The sequence below is a fragment of the Takifugu rubripes genome, chromosome 22 (genome assembly GCF_901000725.2).
Source record: "Takifugu rubripes chromosome 22, fTakRub1.2, whole genome shotgun sequence".
Taxonomy (NCBI): domain Eukaryota; kingdom Metazoa; phylum Chordata; class Actinopteri; order Tetraodontiformes; family Tetraodontidae; genus Takifugu; species Takifugu rubripes.
The window spans coordinates 3,333,749-3,353,096 of record NC_042306.1 but is presented as its reverse complement, the minus strand read 5'-3'; the positions used below and the strand labels follow the sequence as shown (position 1 = coordinate 3,353,096).

Genomic DNA, 19,348 nt, shown 5'->3' with positions numbered 1-19,348 from the left:
TAATTTGCTAATACGTCAGGATGCAGTGATGGTTTTTAAGCAACGGCTTAATCACTGCCACCTTGTAGGACCGGGGTAAATAACCTGTCACTAAAGAACCATTGATCTGGTCCAGGATAGAGCTGCCTATCAATGGTAAAACATCCTTCAACAGGTGTGTTGGGATGGGATCTAAAGGACACGTGGTGGACTGGGATTTCTTAATTAGCGATGACGCCTCAGAAAAATATATAGGGCTGAAGGAGTTTAAGGGCTCGTTGGAGACCCTGTATGTTCCCACAGTCAGCACATCTGGTGATGGTCCAGTTGTTGGGATGGCCTGGTTAGCTTTTTCTCTGATAGCTAGAACTTTATCAGTGAAGAAGCTCATGAAGTCTTCACCACTAAGGGAAGAAGGGATACGTGGATCTACAACACTGTTACTCTTGGTTAATTTGGCCACAGTTCTGAAAAGAAACCTGGGGTTGTTCTTGTTTTCTTCAATTAAAGAAGAAAAATAAGCTGTTCTAGCTTTGCGAAGGGCCTTTTTGTAAACTAATAGACAGTCTTTCCAGGCTACATGGTAGCTGTCTATTTTACAAGAATGCCACTTCCTTTCTAGTCTTCACACTTTCTGCTTGAGGGTCCTGATATGTGAATTATACCAGGGGGCACACCTCCTCTGATTTACTATTTTCTTTTTCAGGGGGGCAACAGAATCAAGCGTGATTCTCAGTGAGGTTGCTGCACCTTCAGCAACAGAGTCGACCTCAGCAGGGCTAAGATTATAATGATTGATCCCTGGGGAAACACACAGTGGTCCTGGGATCAGCACAGGGATCACTTCCTTAAACTTAGCTACAGCATTATCTGAGAGACATCTGCTATAGTCAGACTGAGCTCTGAGGATAGAAGAATCCTTAATCACAAATGTAAAAGTGATCATTGAATGATCTGACAGGAGGGGGTTCTGAAGGAACACTGACACATGTTCTACCTCAACACCATACGTCAGAACTAGATCTAAGGTGTGGTTGAAGCTATGAGTTGGTTGGTTTATCTGGAAACCAACTGACTCAAGTAATGAAATGAAGCCATTTCTAAAGCTGTCATTGACAACATCTACAATCTGGTGGTTTACTTTGAGTTTTATTGTTTCGACATCATAGATCCAAACATAGAATATAAACAATGATTATACCGTAAAATAAAATTGATAAAGACAAGATGTGATGCTGTGGAAGTCAGAATGTAGAGGAGGAGGAGGAGGAGGAGGAGGAGGAGGAGGAGGAGGAGGAGGAGGGCTTTGGGAGCTCCTGGAATTGTTCTTCATCTTTTCCAGAACTTCATTTTTTTGGAGATCCATCTACAGAAGCTTTTTGTCTTCTTTTTCTTTGACACCTGAAGCTGCAGAAAAGAGAGATTGTGTTTTAGATTTCACTGAACATCATCTGAAATCTTCTGGAAGAGGAACAAAGGCGAAAGCATCTCACCTCAAGTTGGAGGATCGCTTCAGAGAGCCTCTGGAGCTCCTCTTTGGTCTTCTCCTGCTCCTCTTGCCTCGACCGTTGGCTCTCCAGGATTTTCTGCTCCAGCTCTTCCCTCATCTGGACCCATGTCTGAGCTGTCTTCTCCCACCGCTGACAAACATCAGCCAGCATCTTGTTATGGGTCTCCTCTTGAGTCAACAGCTGCCGCTTCATTGACTCTTCTTTTTCAATGATCTTCTCATTATATTTGTGTTCCTCATTTTCTAGGAGTTTGTTGAACTTTTTTTCTTGTAGAAAGAGCTGCTGCCTCAAGGCCTCTTTCTCTTCATTAAATTTGTGCTTCTCTTCCTCCACCTTCCTCTTAAATTCCTCCTCAATCACAAGGAGCTTCTCATTGAAACCTTCCTCCTGCTCCATCAGCTCTCTCTTATGTCGCTCCTCTAGCTCCTGCTGCTGACTGTGGAGGGTTTCCTCCAGAGAAGCACATTTGAGGTTGCTCTTCTTCAGAGCAGCTTGTGTGTTGTTCAGCTGGGTCAGGGTCTCCATATGGGATACAGTCCGCATCTGTCGCCTCTTCGCTGCCCTGCTGAGCTGCTCCTCCTTCTCTGCCAGGGCTTCTCTAAGGTGCTGGACCTCTTCCCTCCAAGTCTCCATAGATAATTCCAGTGGTTCTTGCTCTTTCTTCAGCTGCTGGGTTCCTCGCTGTGCCATTGATGCGTCTGCTGGTCACCAGTGTGGTACAAAAGTGTTGAGCTCCTCAGGCGTGTGCTGAAAGAGATAGACCTGATGTGTTTGATATAAAGGAGATCAGAGAGATCAAAGACTAAAATGCCAACTTAAGATCAAAGAGAAAAATGCCAACTGGCTAAACCAACTGACTCAAGTACTGAAATGAAGTCATTTCTAAAGCTGTCATTTACAACATGTACATGCATATTAAAGTCTCCAATAATTTATCTGATCTAAGGACCAAGAAGTCAGAGAACTCAGATAGGAACTCTGAATGTGGCCCAGCAGGGGGCCGATATACAACTACAAACAAAAGTGGCTTTTCTGTCCTCCAGTTCAGATGGGTGATGCCAAGAGTCAGGCTTTCCAATGAACTGGAGCCATGTTTTGGTCTAGGATTAATTAATAACTTGCAGTGATAGATTGCTGCCACTCCCCCTCCTCGACCAGTAACACGAGGAATATGATAATTAAGATGGGTAGGAGTAGATTTATTTAAGCTAACATACTCCTCTTGAAGCCAGGTCTCAGTAAGACAAAATAAATCAGTGTGATGATCCGTTATCAGGTGGTGCACTAACAGAGATTTACACCAAAGAGATCTAATATTTAACAGTCCACACTTAATTGTGATATTAGTTTCCCCAACTTGTGCTTTGGTATTCATTTTAATAAGATTATGGTGATTGACCGCTCCCCTGCTCTGTGCTTGGTGAACTTTTAACCGTGGAACAAAGACTACCTCTATAGTGTTAAATATGTTATTGTTGGTGGATGAGGGTTCTATGGAAGCAGCAGAGAGGTGTGTAAGACTACAACTCTGCATCCTGGTCTGGACCCTGGATTGTCAGGTCACTTTGGGTCTAATAAAATTAGCCAAATTACTAGAAATGAGAGAGGCACAATCCCGTGTGGGATGGACACCGTCTCTCCTAATCAGACCAGGTTTTCCCCAAAAACTGCTCCAATTGTCTATAAAGGCCACCTGGTTTTCGGGGCACCCCCGTGACAGCCAGCGACGGAGCGACGACATGCGGCGAAACATCTCATCGCTGGCCAGATTGGGGAGGGGACCAGAGAATGCTCCGGAGTCCGACATTGTTTTTGCGTAGCTGCACACAGACTCTGTGTTAATTTTGGTGACCTCGGACTGCCGGGTGTCGTTTGCTCCGACGTGAATAATAACTTTACCAAATTTACGTTTACTTCTCGCCAGCAGCCATAAATTTGCTTCTATGTCGCCCACTCTGGCCCCCAGAATGCACTTGACTATGGTCGCTGGAGTCGGCTTCATGTAGCGCAAAACAGAGTCGCCGATTACCAGGGTCGGTTTCTCAGCGGGTGTGTCGCCGAGTGGGGAAAAACGATTAGCCATGGGAAGCGGGTGGTGGTGCACCGGGGGCCTTTGGTTTGGGCTACGCTTCCTGCGAACCGTCACCCAGCCGCCCTGGCTGCTGCCGGGGGACCGCTAGCTGTAGCTATGCTAGGCGGCGCCGCAGCAGCTAGCTTCTCCTGGCTACCTGACGCAACTCCAGCTAACTCCAAGCTGCGGAACCGCGTCTCAAGCTCACCAAGTCTCGCCTCCATAGCCGTAAATAAACTCCACTTTCTGCACCTATTCCCTTCTCTAAAGGAGGCAGAGGAGTAACTAAACATTTCACACGCTGAACAAAGACACCGGGTGAAACAGACAGTGAGGCCACGCTAACGCTGATAATCGTTGGAGCCCTGTATTTGTTTAATATGGGTTATTTCTCACTGTTATCAGGTGACTAGAATGTCCCAAGTGTTCAAATTTTAATTAAAGTGAATACAACACACCAAGTGATCAATTTTAGGTGAATACAACACAACGTGCACAGCGCAACCAACAACGATTGAGAAGACAGGAAGTGACGCAATACGTTCCCGGAAATCACGCCTGACGTCCTTTTGAACACTAAAGCAAAAGAAATCGTGGACTTTTACTCAGGTACAGTGCGCTTTCTTCTTTATTTGTAGCATATAAACTTGTTTAGGAACAGAAATGTCCTGATTTGTGTAAAAAAAACTTTTGAACTTTGTATATTGTAACTTTTGAATGTAAAAAAAAAAGCCTCTAGCTATTTCAAGGCCAGTTCCATGCACAGCTTTAATTCAGGCTCTATTTATTTATTAACTATATCATTTAACAGTGCACAACTGTGTAGCGTTAAGGCCTCCGTCAGGCTCAGACGTTTTGGTTCGCTTCCATCTCTGGCACCACAGAACAACTTTCATCCCATTTTTGTAGCAGTAAACTGACATCAGTGAACAATTCCCTCTGAATCTTCCATCAGTGGGTTAAAGCCTGTGGGAATATTCTGACATGTCGACCTGGAACACCTCAGTAATGTGATCACAGGCGCCTGTCAGCACTCAGACAGAGGTGAACCAACCGATTCAGTTGAATTTCTGACTCTCGCTGTTGTTTTCACACAGCAGTTGGTCTCATATCACTTTCAGTGGTTTCATCTCCAGTTTGGCTTATTTTATTTATCTATTTGGTTGTTTAATCCAGTGATAGCCTCACTGAGGGTGGGAGGATGATAAAGGGTGTTTTCTGACAGCTCGGCTTCCCAGAGTTTGCTCTACGTGATGGAACTTTGACCTTCACCTGACCGACACTCAGAAACGATCCACTATTAAAATATTGCTCTTATATATGTAATTCGTTATTTTTCTATAACAAAATATATCCAATCTGTAACCAAAATAGACAACTAACGGTGTCCCAGTGTAAATGATAGCGATAACATATATTCTTCATGTTTTGAAACATTTTTACCAATATTATTTAAACAGCTTTTACATGGCGGTGCCTTTAAACTGTCTGTATCTGTAAATAGAATCATATACTGTAATTTGAAAAAAAATATTCTAGTGATTTTTGCCATATATTTGATATTTTCTACTCTTTCTAACCTTTAATGTTCAGCTGGATTATGTTTGCATATCTGCTATTGTTTAATGTGGTTTGAAAACTGAGGGGCGCGGCCCCTAAGGTGGGGCAGTTGTTATGATGGGTGGCCATCAGCGGGTGGTCAGCAGATGGCACTACTTTTACTTCGACCGCCTATAAAACACCACTGAGTGTTGGCATTTAGAGTGTTTCCAGGCCACTAAACGAATTAAGATGTAAATATAAAGATAACATTCACATTGTTTTTCATAGTTATAGTCTTGAATGACGTCTGTAAACTGAGCTACTGATCAGTCATAGACCCTTGAAGCTCAAGTGTTGGTAGAACCACGTGCACTGTGTGATTCTGTGATGCATTTTATACAGATTTAGGCCAATCACAGGTGCAAAAGGGAGATTTAGCCTACAGTTACCAAGCAACCTTTATTATCGCAATGTAAAATGGATGATTGTTTGCATGAAGGGAAGAAAGTATTGTGACATGAAGTGTTCTGAAGTGAACATGCTTATTCGCTGGTCTATTGGTTAACGTCTGACAGAAATGTGTTTTGTGTCAGCTGGAGGCAGGTTAAGGTTTTATTGTTGCCATTATAGACATATCAGGTCACACAGAACCTTTTTAACTACATTTATCGTTCCTTAAAATTGCTTTACACGCTATTATTATTATTGAACAGCTGCTAGTTCTAATAATCGTAGGGCAGAATTATACCTAACCAAAACAATCCCTGGGTCTTATTGTACCTCTAGTTACACACTAGACTCTGGTGCTGATGTATGTAGCAACGGTCTGGGACCTGTAACAGCCCTTATTTGTGTGTGGCAGCTGACCTTGCTCAAACAGTGCACGTGTTTACCCAAAATAACTCTAGTTGTGTCAACTAAGGCTCGGAAAATGTCGCTGTTTCTGCCATTCTGCTACCAGTAGGGGTGCTGGTGTATGAACAGGTTCTCCGGATCATATTAAACAGCCGGTGCACATAAAGAGCTGCTGCATCAGTAAATATGGGGGATTGAAAGGTTGCAGGTAAAGGAAGCTAAAAGGTCGGTGCAGGTTTTAACTGCGAGCCGAGCGTAGAACGACCGACCCCTTTCTTCCCTGTCCTTGTGTTTTTACATTGCACCTGTGATATTCTTCACGGCTGACGAGAGGAAAGGGAAAAACACGGGCATTTATCTCACATCAAACATTTCATCTTCAGAGGAAAATCAATCTCTGTCTGAGGCCACTTAAGGCCGCAGATGTCAGCCATATCAAAGCGGCCCGCAGATGATGGCTTTGAAGTCCCACCCCAAACGTGCCTGCGCTGATCCCGTCGTTATCAGCAGCTGTGGTGTCGCCTGTTTGCCTCTGTGGGAACAGTGGAAGCCTTGTGTGGAAACCAGCAACAGCACAGCCCTCACCCTGAAACGTGCCAGTCCTGAGCTGCGTTCCAATCACTCAGGTTTGAATCTAGATCATCATAGTCGACATAAATGTGTCTTTCCAAAAAGGTTGTTGCTTGCCCCATGGTTGATCAGGTAAATGCTTAAATCTCCTCGTTATAGCCTAATAAACTAGGTTAAACTACATTGTGAGCACGTTTGTGTTGCTACAACATCATCTGAAGCTTTATTTATCACCATCAGACCACGAAGCCCAGCAGGCTGGAAAGGTGGCCGTTTCTCTGCCTTATTCCCACATTCTAAGATTTCAAACTCAGGCTTAGCGACGGCTGAGGGGCCCTGGCTGCTGGACTGACAGGACTGTTTTTAACATCTGAGCGAGGGGTCAGGGAGGGTCACATAGCTCAAGCGCCTAAACTCCAACCTGCTGCCATAAACACTTCGTATGATAGAAGGACGGGCGACCGCTTTCAGAGGGGTTGTTTTTACTCCCCCAGAGCCCAACAGTTGCTGGTTCAGCACAAAATGGCGTCCCTGTTGGGGAAACAGTGCGGTTAAACTGTAGTTCGGCACATGCTCACAAGAGGTGACCTGTTTCTTCTGTGCCTTGAAATGAAAACTAAGACCCAAATAACAGAACAAAGATTGAAATTAAGGGCAATAATTTGATTAATACCATCGACAAACCAAGAGTACAGCGTGGGAGTTGAGGACGCAAATGTAAACAGGACACTGCTGGTTCCACACACACACACACACACACACACTCATTCAGCACACGCCTCCCTCTGCAGAGTCCACACACCTGACACAGTGTTGGCTAAAGGTTAAATAAACTGAGAGGATCTCAAAAAAAGGCCCCGGGTGAATAATTCACCAGGTCGATAATGTTAAAAAGGGAGAGGATTAGCTCGGTGACGGCGCTTCCTGCTCTCCATCACCTCCGCCTTTCACACACAAGGACAAACACTCGCAGATGCGCGGAGGTGTGGGGCAACGCTTCTTAATAGCTGCCACGCTTTCAGCATAAACAAGTGCGCTGAAGTGTTTCCACTCCGTCACAAAGTTAAGGGGGATGATGAACGATGGAGAGAGGAGGGGGGGTTGTGTGACCTCTTTATGGGATCCTCTTTACTTCCTGTCATAAGAAAATGGCGTTGCAGAGAAGAAAAAGTGATAGTGGTGTCAGTCCGTTCACTTCTAATCTTTCTTACTTTATTTTTCTTTCTTAATTTATTTGCTACTAAAATCATGCAGAAGATTTTTCCCGTGAATTGGCCCAGTCAGTTTCGCTTCCATCAAAGTTAACACGCCGAAACAATGAGCACAAAGAAGAAAGCTGCATCTGCGCTGTTTGCTGGTTCACATCAAGGCCGTCGTCTAACGGGGCGACATGTGGTTTTGGGTAGTCTTCAAGAGCGCACCACATGTTTGTGGAGCTGATATCTGCTTGTTGAAGGTGGTACTGGGAACAAAACAGCCGCGGTCCAGTGAAGAATGCAGACAAATTGGTGGAAGGTCGGGAACAAATCTCCCTCGGTCTGGGTAATAACGTCGTAATTCCTTTGGTTACGAGATTTTTCTTTTACGACCCAAAAAGTTGAATTAAAATGTCCTTAACTGGGGCTCGGCGGCTCTTCTGCCTAGTAACCAGCAAAACAGTGTTGTGGTGTGGCCTGGTGCTTCGAAAGAAAATGAAAAAAGAAAGTCCCCAAATCTTCCTTATGACCAGGGAGAGACATCAGGACAGATGTTCACATCACATCACGGCACAACTATGAGAACGAATGCGTTTCTAGAACGAGCTGCGAACACACGACAGTTCGTGAGGGGAAGGTGGAGATGGTGGAGATGGTGGAGATGGCATTTCCTCTCATTTTTACAGCTCTCCTCAGGATGAGTCGGGTTCTGAGCTGCAGGTCAGAGTAACAAGATTAACTCGGGCTGCTTCAGATCGGTGGCCTTTTGAAGTTCAGGCTCCTTTTTTGTGACATTTACCCTGTAACTCAAGACAACATGGTGGGGGGGGGGGGTCAGGAGGCATCGGGGGTGTTTTTGGGTGGTCTGCTCAGGGAGGAGGAATGCAGGAGTTTGCCTTTGAACCTGCCTTCGTGGCCTCGGTTTGCATCGCCGGTGCTGCTGCTCTTTCATTCAGATCATCACAAGGAACATTTTTACTTCACTGCAGGATAAACTGTCCACAGTCCTTCCTGCTGTAGCAAACGCTCATGACTCCAATTAAAGCGTCAGAAAAGAATTGGGGCCGTAAATAAATAAAAACTGTGGTTTAGCAACAAGACGGTCATTGTTGAGCTCCAGCTCTACAGTTTTACTGCATATTTATGTACATGTAACATCAGATTGGTAACAGGCTCAGGACCACATGGGTGGTACTGGACTCACTGCAGCGATCACTGCTTGGCAGGCAGCCCAGTCAGTAATAGTTACTGACTGATTGGATAATAAACTAGCAAAACTTTGAAACATTTGATCAAATTCAAATAAGGAGCTGCCGTGTTTATAAGACTTACGTGGAGCTGGAGATGGAACCAACGGCACGAGCGGGTTTTTAATCCTCGGAGGCGTCCGACTCCATCAAGCAGCTCATCAATCATCCGAAAACAAAGATATTTTAGCTTCACTCCTCTCTCCGGGAGGACAAGGGAGTGAAAATAAAGGAGGTGGGATTGATCAGCGGGACAGATCACCGCCGTTGGTGAGGGGGTTTTAATTTCCACTCGTTTAAAGATTGATTGGTGTGTGAAGAAATGTTCCAGCTAATATTCATGCTGGGAAATCCAAAATTCTACTTTGTCTTCCACTTTTATTCAACACATCCTCCTTTTCATTTTGGCTTTTTTGGCATTGACGCTGCTCGGCCCACGTCAGCTGGCCTGAATGACTAGATAAACTCACACCCTGGTATTTTCTCTAAAAGTCACATTGTTATTCTGGAATAAAACAGTTGTTCTGCCCATAAATGACTCATCTGCACACATCCAGACTTTATTTAGCCCCTATAAATATGTGCAATGAGCGCAGGCGCACCAGTGGAAGAGGCTTCGCCTCACTCTTACTGAATGTTGTGGTGTCTTTTGTCCTTTTTGTGTATCTGTAAATTGGAGCCAAAGGTTTCCTAGAAACAATGTGTTGATTCGCTTCATTGGCCAGCGAGGGTCCCGCAGACACGTTGGGGCAACAACAGGAGAGCAGCCAAAGCTCAAGAAGTCGGGAAGAGACAAGAGGGAGAAGGAGAGTTTGTTCTCAGAGGTAGAGGTGCTAAAATTGACCGCAGCTTTGTTCTGAACTGTGGAAGAGCGAGTGGGAAGAGCCCTCAGATGAGGATGAGGAAAGTGTCTGAGCAAGGTCACACCCCGGCCGGCGGTTTATTCCATCTCATCTCCCATCTGTCTCCAACCTGTTGGAGGGGACCAGAAGAAACAACCCTGCCACGGGAAGAGAGTCAGTGACATGTTTGGGAATCCATAACCTTGCAAGTCATCAGTAACGATGTGTTTGGAACCGCGGAGGCGGAGGAGGAGGAGGAGGAGGAGGAGGAGGAGGAGGAGGAGGAAAAGGAGGAGGAGGAGGAGTCATCTGTTTCATGTCTGTGAGGAGGCTTCTGAATGTTCTTTCTTATCTGGTTTTGTGCTGCTGACCATCCGTCCAAGTTAGAGTCTTAATCAGCCAGATTTGCCAGAAAACCTGGAGAACCCCCCCCCCCCCCCCCCCCCCACACACACACACACACACACACACACACACACACATATACAGAAATATGGACTTGAACGTGACTTCTGCACAGAAACGTCAGCAAACCTCTGGAAGTACGTGTAGATGAACTTGTTGGAGGGGAATTGTGGTCCTCTGCAGCCACCATAGATTTGACTTGTCTTGCTCTCTGCATTTCCACCACTAGATGCTGCCAAATCCTCCACAAAGCAACCTGAATGCATATGAAGTCAAAAATAGCATAAAACTGAATGCAAACCTCACCGCGGAACAAGAGACTCTAAACCAGTGTTGGTGAATCCGCGTCCTCCTCCATCACATTCTTCATCATAAAAAAAAAGTTTATTTTAGTTTGCCCAGGCTTTGATGCACAAACATGAAACAATGATGGAGAGAAGAGGGAAGGGAGGGGGAAAAAAACCCTGTTAGTTGTGCGTTATTGAAATTTTTTTCCCCCCAAAAAAACAAATCCCAAAGTCCTAATGTTCTGCAGCTGATCGCCCAGCTTTCACCGCCTCCTTCCATCTTTCAATCAGGCAACTATAACAGAGTCCTAATGGAAGACAGACGCCACATATCTGAACAGGCCCGCAGGCATCACCCTCATACTGGTCCCGTTGAGTTGGACGCATGGAGGAGATGACAGCAGTCGGCGACATCAACGCACACACTGTTCTCATCAGGAACAGTTTCCTGACGATCTGCACATTTTTGTGTCCGATCTGCTGTTGGATGTCAGCGGTGAGCAGCACCAGGACCCACGGATGTAACGTAAGGAAGCTTTAGTAGCTCTACTTTGCTAGCTGTTGTCCCCCCCCAAATCTGCCCAAAAACTCCAATAACCCCCCCTCCTCGTCATGCAGGGGCGTCTCTTGGCGTGCAGATGAATGATTCTCTCTGCGAGCATCTGGAACATAAAGACTGAAAAGCCTTTATGGCAGGGGTGGGGAACATCCACCACTTGGGCCATGTGCTGCACACAAGGCCCCGGTCCCGGTCCACCCCGCCAGAGAAATTCCTCAATGAAAAAAAAAAAGGAAAAAACAAAAGCAACCCAGTGGAAGAGCGCTATGATCGGAACAAGAGCTCATCTGAAGTGAAATCAATGAAGGCAGCAAAGCAGCCGCAGATTACACGTGCACGTGCACATGCATCGCGGCTCTGCTCCATGTTGCTATCAGGTGGGCAGACCTTGTAGTTTAGTCACAAAACAGCGCCTGATGTTCCCCAAATCTTTGACATTCTTTAAAAATGCCGCTAATTTCAATAAAGACTCAGAGTTCTGCAAATGTAACGTTCGCGCTCAGCTCCACCAGAGTGGGATGACACACACACACGCACACACGCACACACGAACACACATTTTTGTGGATGAGCCAAAGTTTAAAAGGTTCTTTTGAACCGAATCGAATCTGTCGCCGTCTCCAGGCGTCGGAAATCTCTATGACAACCTGCTGATCGTCAACACATGGGCCAGATCATGAATCTGTGCCTGTCTGACACACACACACACACACAGACGCATGCACACACGCACACACACGTTCTGCTGGCTGATCAGAATCTGAAGTGAAAGTGAAAGCAGCCCAGGGGGAGTACAGGACAGAGCATTGTCCTCTGTCCTTTGTCCTCTAATCTGAATTATAATAAGAGCTCCTTAACGAGTTTGGTGTGAGGAGGTTTCAGGCTCCGACATGTCGGCAGCTGAACTAAATGGATGTTTTTCCTCGGTGATTATTAAATACAGCTTCATTTGATGTGGTTGCAGATTTACAGCACAAAAGTGAAACGCCAAGTGATAAAAGCCTCGGAATCACGTTCAGAGAGGACGTTTCAGCTATTGGATGAGAGACGTTAGTGTAAGAGGTCCAATAATTAAGGATGTTATAAAAATCGCAACGACCTCTAAAGTATAAAACGCTGTTGTCCAACTGATTCAACAATTTTAAAAGCCTGTAAAACATCGATCCAGCTGATCGCCCTGGTTCAGAGTTCACGTTTCCTTCATCGTTATTCAAATCGCCTCGGTTACAATCAAAATGGTTCCTGGACTGAAGCCCCCACCCAGCAACAGCAGGAAAAACCCTTAATCCTTAATGGAGGCGCTCAGCTATTTCCCAGATCCTCACCTGTAATTAATGTTATTACACGCGTGTTTGAGGCCGCGTCAGGCCAACAGAAACATTTTTGTAACACGAGCGCGCCCCTCCACTTTTGGGCTGAACCGCACGGAACACTGTGCAACAAATGATGTTGATCCTCTTCCAGATCTGGACTTTTGTTCTTTTCAGGGTGGTTTTGAGTGTTTCTTTGGCCATAGAAGCACTTTTACTTGGGATTCGGTGTATTTTGGTGTTCTTTTTCTTCTGCTTCTTTCCCCGTTCCCTGGCAGGCCCGAAACACCACCTCAGTCACCTGCAGCTCGTCTGGGCTGATTGAAGAGCAGCTCGTTTCTCCTCTTGTTGCCAGATTGCTGTGGATCATCTGAGGTAACGCTTGGCTCCCTTTTTCTCAGAGGTTTTTTTTTTTTGCTAGTCTGCCTTCCTTGTGACGTCTTTGCATGTCTCACCTTTGTCTTGTTTTCCTTCTGTTCCTGCAGCTCCCAGTTTACTCAGATGAGCCTCGCTCGCCTGCTCATGGCACACCCGTTGCACCTTTTTTTTCCTGCATTTTGGGTCCCATTTCTGGCTTCTCTTGATTAACAAATATTCACGCGAGGTCTCCTGGAGCCCCTGATTTTCAGCTAAATCCGGGGCTCTGGGGGGCCTCGCGTTCAGGCAAACACACAATATATAAATAACAATGATAACAGAAGACTCGTGTAAGGTTTTAGCGTGTAATCATGATTTCAGGAGGCTCCAGACCCCAGAAGTCAGTATTGAAAGTTGGTTTCTGTGTCATTGAAACGACACTGAACCCATATTTCTCTCTCACACACACACACACACACACAGAGTCAAACTAGACACTCACTCATCCAGAAATGCAAACACACACACATGCACGTACACGGGGACCTGAGGAAGAGTGCTTGTATTGTCGATGACAAGCACCCGTGAAAGAACAGGCTTCCTTCCTGTGTTGTCGTGGAGACGGCAGCCCTCTGCAGATCCTTTGATGTCTGCAAGGGGAACCAAAGAGCCGGGAGATTGCGCAACATTTCCGCGGCGAAACACCGACCCTCATCCTTTCATCTGGGTTGAGTGTTTTAAAACCAGTAATAGTCCCTTTGCTCATCGCAATGTTGATGGAGAGTCTGCAAACCTCCAGTTTTGCTTCACCTTCTCAGCATTGGTGTGTATTTTTATGGCGCTCCATCCGTAATTTAGATCAGAAACAGTGAAAATGGAAAATATCCCAAGCGTGCATCAATTTCAACCTTTTGTGTGATAAAATCTTGATTCTAAAAAAACATTCTTAAAGTAATAAATGAAGATAAACGGTTTGGTTGTGTCCAGACACTTTTATCTGCTGTGATTAACGCGCGCCACGGTTACAGTGACGCTCTTCCCGAAGCTCGCGCAAAATCCCCTAAAAGTTCCCCACGGGAAGCTCAAACACATGTCACTCATAAAGCCCTCCTTTTGCATTTGTCATCATCTTGGGTAAACAAAATCAACTCTCGGTCATCTCTGTTTATTCTGCGCTGGCCTCAACTGTCTCCGCACCAAACATTCCTCTGTAGTTAGCAGTTAGCATCCGCTGCCGTGCCGCGGCACCGGCCTGCTGCGGTTTGCTGCATAAACAGCGATCCGACACGTCAGGTAAACACTTCACATCGCAGAGAGAGGGAAGAAAGTGGATGAAACGTGGTAAAAGGCCAATTTTAGACCATTTTCTTCTTCTCTGGGAAGCGGGAAGATGGAGGCAGCATGGGAAAAGGCCAGATGAGCCTCTTGACTGCAGCTTTCACTGATCTTTACTGAACGACACAGAATGTTCTGTTTTCTGACTTTCTCTTTAAACACGGCCGCTCAGCTCGCACAAATGTGGGTCCATGACGTTGAATACCCAAGTAAACCAGCTGACCGCTGCAGTCGCAGGAGAGAGAGGACAGCACCTGGAATCTCACCCGGAGTCAGTGAGAGGACAAGGTTCAATTTAGAACCTTTTGGCATTAAAAGGTGGATTTTACTGTCGCTCTTGTTGCTCAACGGTCTCTTTTATTTGACCTCCGTTTGGAGGGCAACCAAACTTCATGTCAGAGGAGGGAAGAGCAACCTGGAGGAACAGAACAGCCGGAGGTTCGGATAATGATGAGTTTCGCCGGAGCACAAACACGGACGACTATTCTGGCTGCTGTTGGGGGCAGTCGGGCTTGTGTGAGTGCTCCAACAGGAATGACCTTGAATTGACATTCACAGGAGGGAAAGTTTACCTGTCAGTCTGGTATCGTTGTTCTTGTGAGCACAGCTCGTTAGCTGATGCGTGATGCACCTTACTGGGCTTACTGGTGGTATTATGGGACTTTTCTGCTTTGATCTGCCGTCATCTCACTTGACAACCAATTTCAAATGTAACAACCGAGCTGTCTGTGAGTTTCTGAAGGTTTTGGGCCCCTGATACAAGCTGGCCACATTCGTGTGCTGATGAATGAATGTTTTCCTGGTTGTCTGCTCCCACACACCCTCCCACGTCCTCTTTGATTCAGCAGATTTTACAGTAAAGCCAGCGAGCACGGAGGCACCCCCCCCCCCCTCCGCTCACATCTCTTCTTCTCTTTATTTATACATTTAGACCTCTGCGCCACAAGCGAGTCCAAAGAGCATCTGGTTCCTCTTGGGTGTGCGGTCACAACACTGAGACTGCCACATCAAAGCTCCCTCCATCCAGCCTGCAAGAAAAAAAAAAAAAAAAGACGCCGGCAACGAGGACGGAAGAAGAAGAGAGAAAATCTGGGACAAATTCTTCTTCACGCACACCACAAATCTGTCTCTGCTCATGGAAAAATTGCAACACACATCTGTGGTGTAGCATTGAGAATCCATCAATCTCCGTACCCGCTTCACTCGGGCAGATCCGTCCGCCTTTGGAGCTCCCACGCTCGCCGTTCTGCTGCACTTTGGACACGTGTTTCTAAAACTTTACATTTTGCTACACAGTTTCTTTCTGTGATCGGCTGCACGGCTTCTCTTCCTTCTGCGTGCACGCCATAACAAAGACACCCGTCCAAAGTCTGCAGGCTGGGGCTTGTAGACACACACACAGATCAAATGTGGAGGGGTGGGACCTTCATAGCAATCTTCCCGTCACTCACAGTCAACAAAGCCCGGCGTGAGGGCACCTGCAGCACAAGGACAACTTTGAAAACCTCGAAGAACAATTTTCAATCTGCACAGACATGTTTGGACAACTCCAGTGGTCCATGATGAATTATCGCTGAGCTGCATTTCAACTCTGGGCTGGAGCTTCTAAATTAATGACTGACAAAGTCCTGTGGGCCCGGAGGGCTGAGCGGTGGTTAGAGAGACTGACTGGTGGTGGAGGAAATATGAGTTGAAAGACAGAGGACACAGGACACAGATGGACGTCTCAGCCCCTTCACCAACGCTTCCTGCGTACCAACACCCCAAATACGACACTGCAGGCGCACAATTCCTGGAATTTTCTCATTGTAGCTTTCCTAAAAAGGAGGATTCTGGTTGCACCAGCTGCATTTTCAGCACAGTATTCATATTTTATTCCTCTTTTCTTAATAAAATAGTAATACTGTAATGAAAATGCAGCCTGTGCATAAATATCAACGTGTCTGCTTTATCAAACCGACCCAGTACGGAAACATTTCAGTTCATCGAGTTGAGGCGGCGATTAAAGAGTGAAACTCTGACCAATACTGTAAAATCCTGCAGTCGAGCTCGGCCAAATCAACCTCTGAAAATGTTCAAACATGCCAACAGAGTTCCGTCTTTAAATCCCAGAAAGATTCCGAGGAGGGGAGGGGAGGAGAGGAGAGGAGAGGAGAGGAGAGGAGAGGAGAGGAGAGGAGAGGAGAGGAGAGGAGAGGAGAGGAGAGGAGAGGAGAGGAGAGGAGGGGAGGGGAGGAGAGGGGAGGGGAGGGGAGGGGAGGAGGAGAGGAGAGAGGAGAGGAGAGGAGAGGAGAGGAGAGGAGAGGAGGGGAGGGGAGGGGAGAGGAGAGGAGAGGAGGGGGGAAGGAGAGGAGAGGAGAGGAGGTTTTCAGCTAAATCCTGAAAGCAGAGATCAAATGACCTCTGAGTTTTATGAATCAAGAAGGAAAAGTTTGGTCATTCAAGACTTTACGTCTCTTTAAACAAGGCTAAACTGATCAGGTTAACAGGTTAACTGATCTGCCTCTTCTGCTTTGATAGATGAGAACAGCATAGCAACGACATTTCTTCAATGCTGCCCAATCCTATTTCCTAAAACGATGGGTCTAAATTCCAAACCTTGTGGAATTCCATGATTAATCCTACTTTAAGAAAAGGAAACATCATGAATCCCTCTGGTCTCTAAAGCCTAGAACTGTCCCTTCCTCCCAAGGATGCTACGATCCCCTATCTGAAGCTATCGAACATCATTTGTAATTGGAAACTGTTGCTGAACTGTGTTTAACTCTAAAACCTGAGAGCAACATTTCAAAGACTGTTCCTCTGTAGGTGGCCACATAATTGAGTCACCAACACCTTATTAAGAATTCTGGAGAGAGAGAGGGAAGGTAAGATATAGGCCTATAAGTTGCTAATAAATTGCTCATAATTCGCTAATAATTCGCTAATACATCTGGATTAAGTGGAGGGTTTTTAAGCAACAGTCTGATTACTGCAACCTTAAAATCCAGGGGAACAAAACCTGTTGCTAAAGAATATATAATCTGGCCTTGAGCTTCCATTTAAGGGCAAAATATCCTGCAGCAAGCGTGTTTGAATGGAAACGTGGTAGATCTAGATTTAGGGAACGTCTCAGCAAGGTCTGTAAGTGCTGACGCATTAAGGGCTCCTGTTCCTGGAGCCAACATATTTGATGATATTTAATGACTTTGCTGATGTTTAAAACTGCTTTCGTGAAATTTTAACTTGATTTGAGTTGTTTCAAGGAGGGTTTAAATTGATCAAACTGTAAATATATGGAGCCGCACATCAGCTTCAACAACACAAACGTGTCATCTTGAGATCGAAGAGCTTCTAGAATCCAGTTTCAGAGCCAAAGAGGGATCTCAAATAAAAATATTGATCAGCTGTCCAAACAGGCAAAGTGAAAGAATCTTCCATGACTTCAAAGGGTGATAATAAACTGTTTTCCTGTGTTCCTCCACTTCCCCCGTCAGAACCTTCAGAGCAGCTGGATCCTCAGGAAGCATCTATCCGCTCTGTTCCTCCTCCTCAGGCTTTGATGCGCGCAGCTGCCTGTTGACACCCAGGGAAAAACCGCTTGGACAGAAATAAAACGAACCCCCCCGAGTCCGACTTGATGCACGCCCTTCAGCAGAACTCGTACTTATTTATTTCATGATCTGCTCACAAGAGAAAAGCACAAAAAAACCCATTATGTTGTTGCTATTACCTCAATATAAGACTATAATTCTACTATAAAATGTAAATAAACCTGAACATTTGAGACCGAGCTTGTAAGACAAAACCCTTCAAGTCACATTACAAACAAGCAGGGAATCACTAAAAACAGATGAAATGAATAGAAATAAATCAATAAAGGCCTTTACGGCCAATACTGGACTACATCTGACTAAACATCCTTCACTTCCATCCCAAAATGCTTCTTTGTTCCGTTTTCCACGGGCTCTAGCTGGATAACCTCTAACAAAGTGTCTTGTTTGTTTGGTAGGTTGCTCGGTTCCTGTCGCCTCCGAACTTGGTTCAATCCACCGATGGGCCCAGAAGCGTTGCCATGGAGACAATTGTCCTGCAGCAGCACAGTAACCTGGAGTGTTTGGGCTCTGGGAAGAGTTCAGCTTGGGCGAAAACCTCCCAGTGAGGAAAAATAAGAGTCTTTTCAAATGAGTCTCGGCGTGGAGCCAGTTCAGCACCAGAGTGGTGGGAAGACAGCGGTAAATATCTGAACATTTGAGACGCTTGGAGCAGCAGAGGAAAAGTGTCCAATAATTCTGGAATGACGTGAACAAAAGCGGTTCCTCGAGTTTCACATCCTCTGAACAAGCATGTTGTTGGCATCGGAGGGGTTCTGGCTTCTGTGCCCGTCTCAACAGCACCTGACGCTGCTCCAGAATCCCTGCCCTGTATTTATGGCTCTGCTGATGCTCTTGGCCCGACGGACCGTTGCTCGAGTTGGCTGCACGTCCCCGGCTTCATGCGGCGCGTCATGCTTTCAGACCAGCCAGTGTTTTCACCAGGCAGCTGGCACCACGGCGGACAAACGGGGTCCAGTCAGAGGACGGCAAACACGCAAACCACAAGAATCCGGACCCAACATGGTGGAGCAACAGTGCAGCTCTCAGAAGTCGGAGCAGACGCACACAGAGGGTTGAGCTGAATCATGGATTTCTGTGAATTTACGGCTTTGATCTTTTTTGTCTGCCAGTAATTAAACGTCTCCTCTACTTTCCATTTTTGTCCTCATGTTGTTTTTCTATGTTGCAATTTGCCGTCCGCAGCGTCAGCGGCCCTGGAAATCACCTGCAGTGAACAATCCTTGGCAGAAAACAAGAGGCTTCCATGTTTGATCCTTACTGGTCTGACTGGGGCGTTTCCACAGCGGCGCTCCGGTATTTACACTGGGATTAGCGTCACCTCGCACAGACAGAGGGGCAGCAGCAGATTTAGAGGACAAATACATACTGGATTTAGTTTAAATTCCCAGCATGTTCATTTTAATTATGTTTTTTCTAAATCTTTTTTTTTTTTTGGGGGGGGGGGGGTAATAATTGACCCCAGAAGTTGTTTAACACACTGGTCATTACCCCAAATCAGAAAGAATCCCTCTGATCCCTCGTTCCTACTTGTGGTCTGGATTTATTTAGACGTTCCGTTTCAATATTCTCTGCAACAGCAACAGATGTCGACCACATTCATATTGAGTTTCTAGCCTTCATATATAAACCAGCACTGCCTCCCCCTTGCCAGTCCCCCCCCCCACCAGGCTCAGTCCAGGAAATGGG

The 19,348-nt window shown here is 46.0% G+C and overlaps 1 protein-coding gene and 1 long non-coding RNA gene across 2 annotated transcripts; one reads left to right on the top strand and one right to left on the bottom strand.

Moving 5' to 3' along the window:
* Positions 1–1,274: 1,274 nt before the first annotated feature.
* Positions 1,275–2,241, bottom strand: LOC115248017 (trichohyalin-like). Its single transcript, XM_029831327.1, has 2 exons — positions 1,473–2,241; positions 1,275–1,386 (listed from the first exon to the last, which is right to left on the bottom strand). The coding sequence occupies exons 1-2, from the start codon at positions 2,178–2,180 to the stop codon at positions 1,309–1,311; spliced, it is 786 nt and encodes a 261-aa protein (XP_029687187.1). The 5' UTR covers positions 2,181–2,241; the 3' UTR covers positions 1,275–1,308.
* Positions 2,242–12,092: 9,851 nt separating this feature from the next.
* LOC115248018 (uncharacterized) lies at positions 12,093–13,704 on the top strand. The gene is made up of 2 exons (XR_003887048.1): positions 12,093–12,749; positions 12,860–13,704. It is a non-coding gene; the product is annotated as an uncharacterized lncRNA (long non-coding RNA).
* Positions 13,705–19,348: the final 5,644 nt, after the last annotated feature.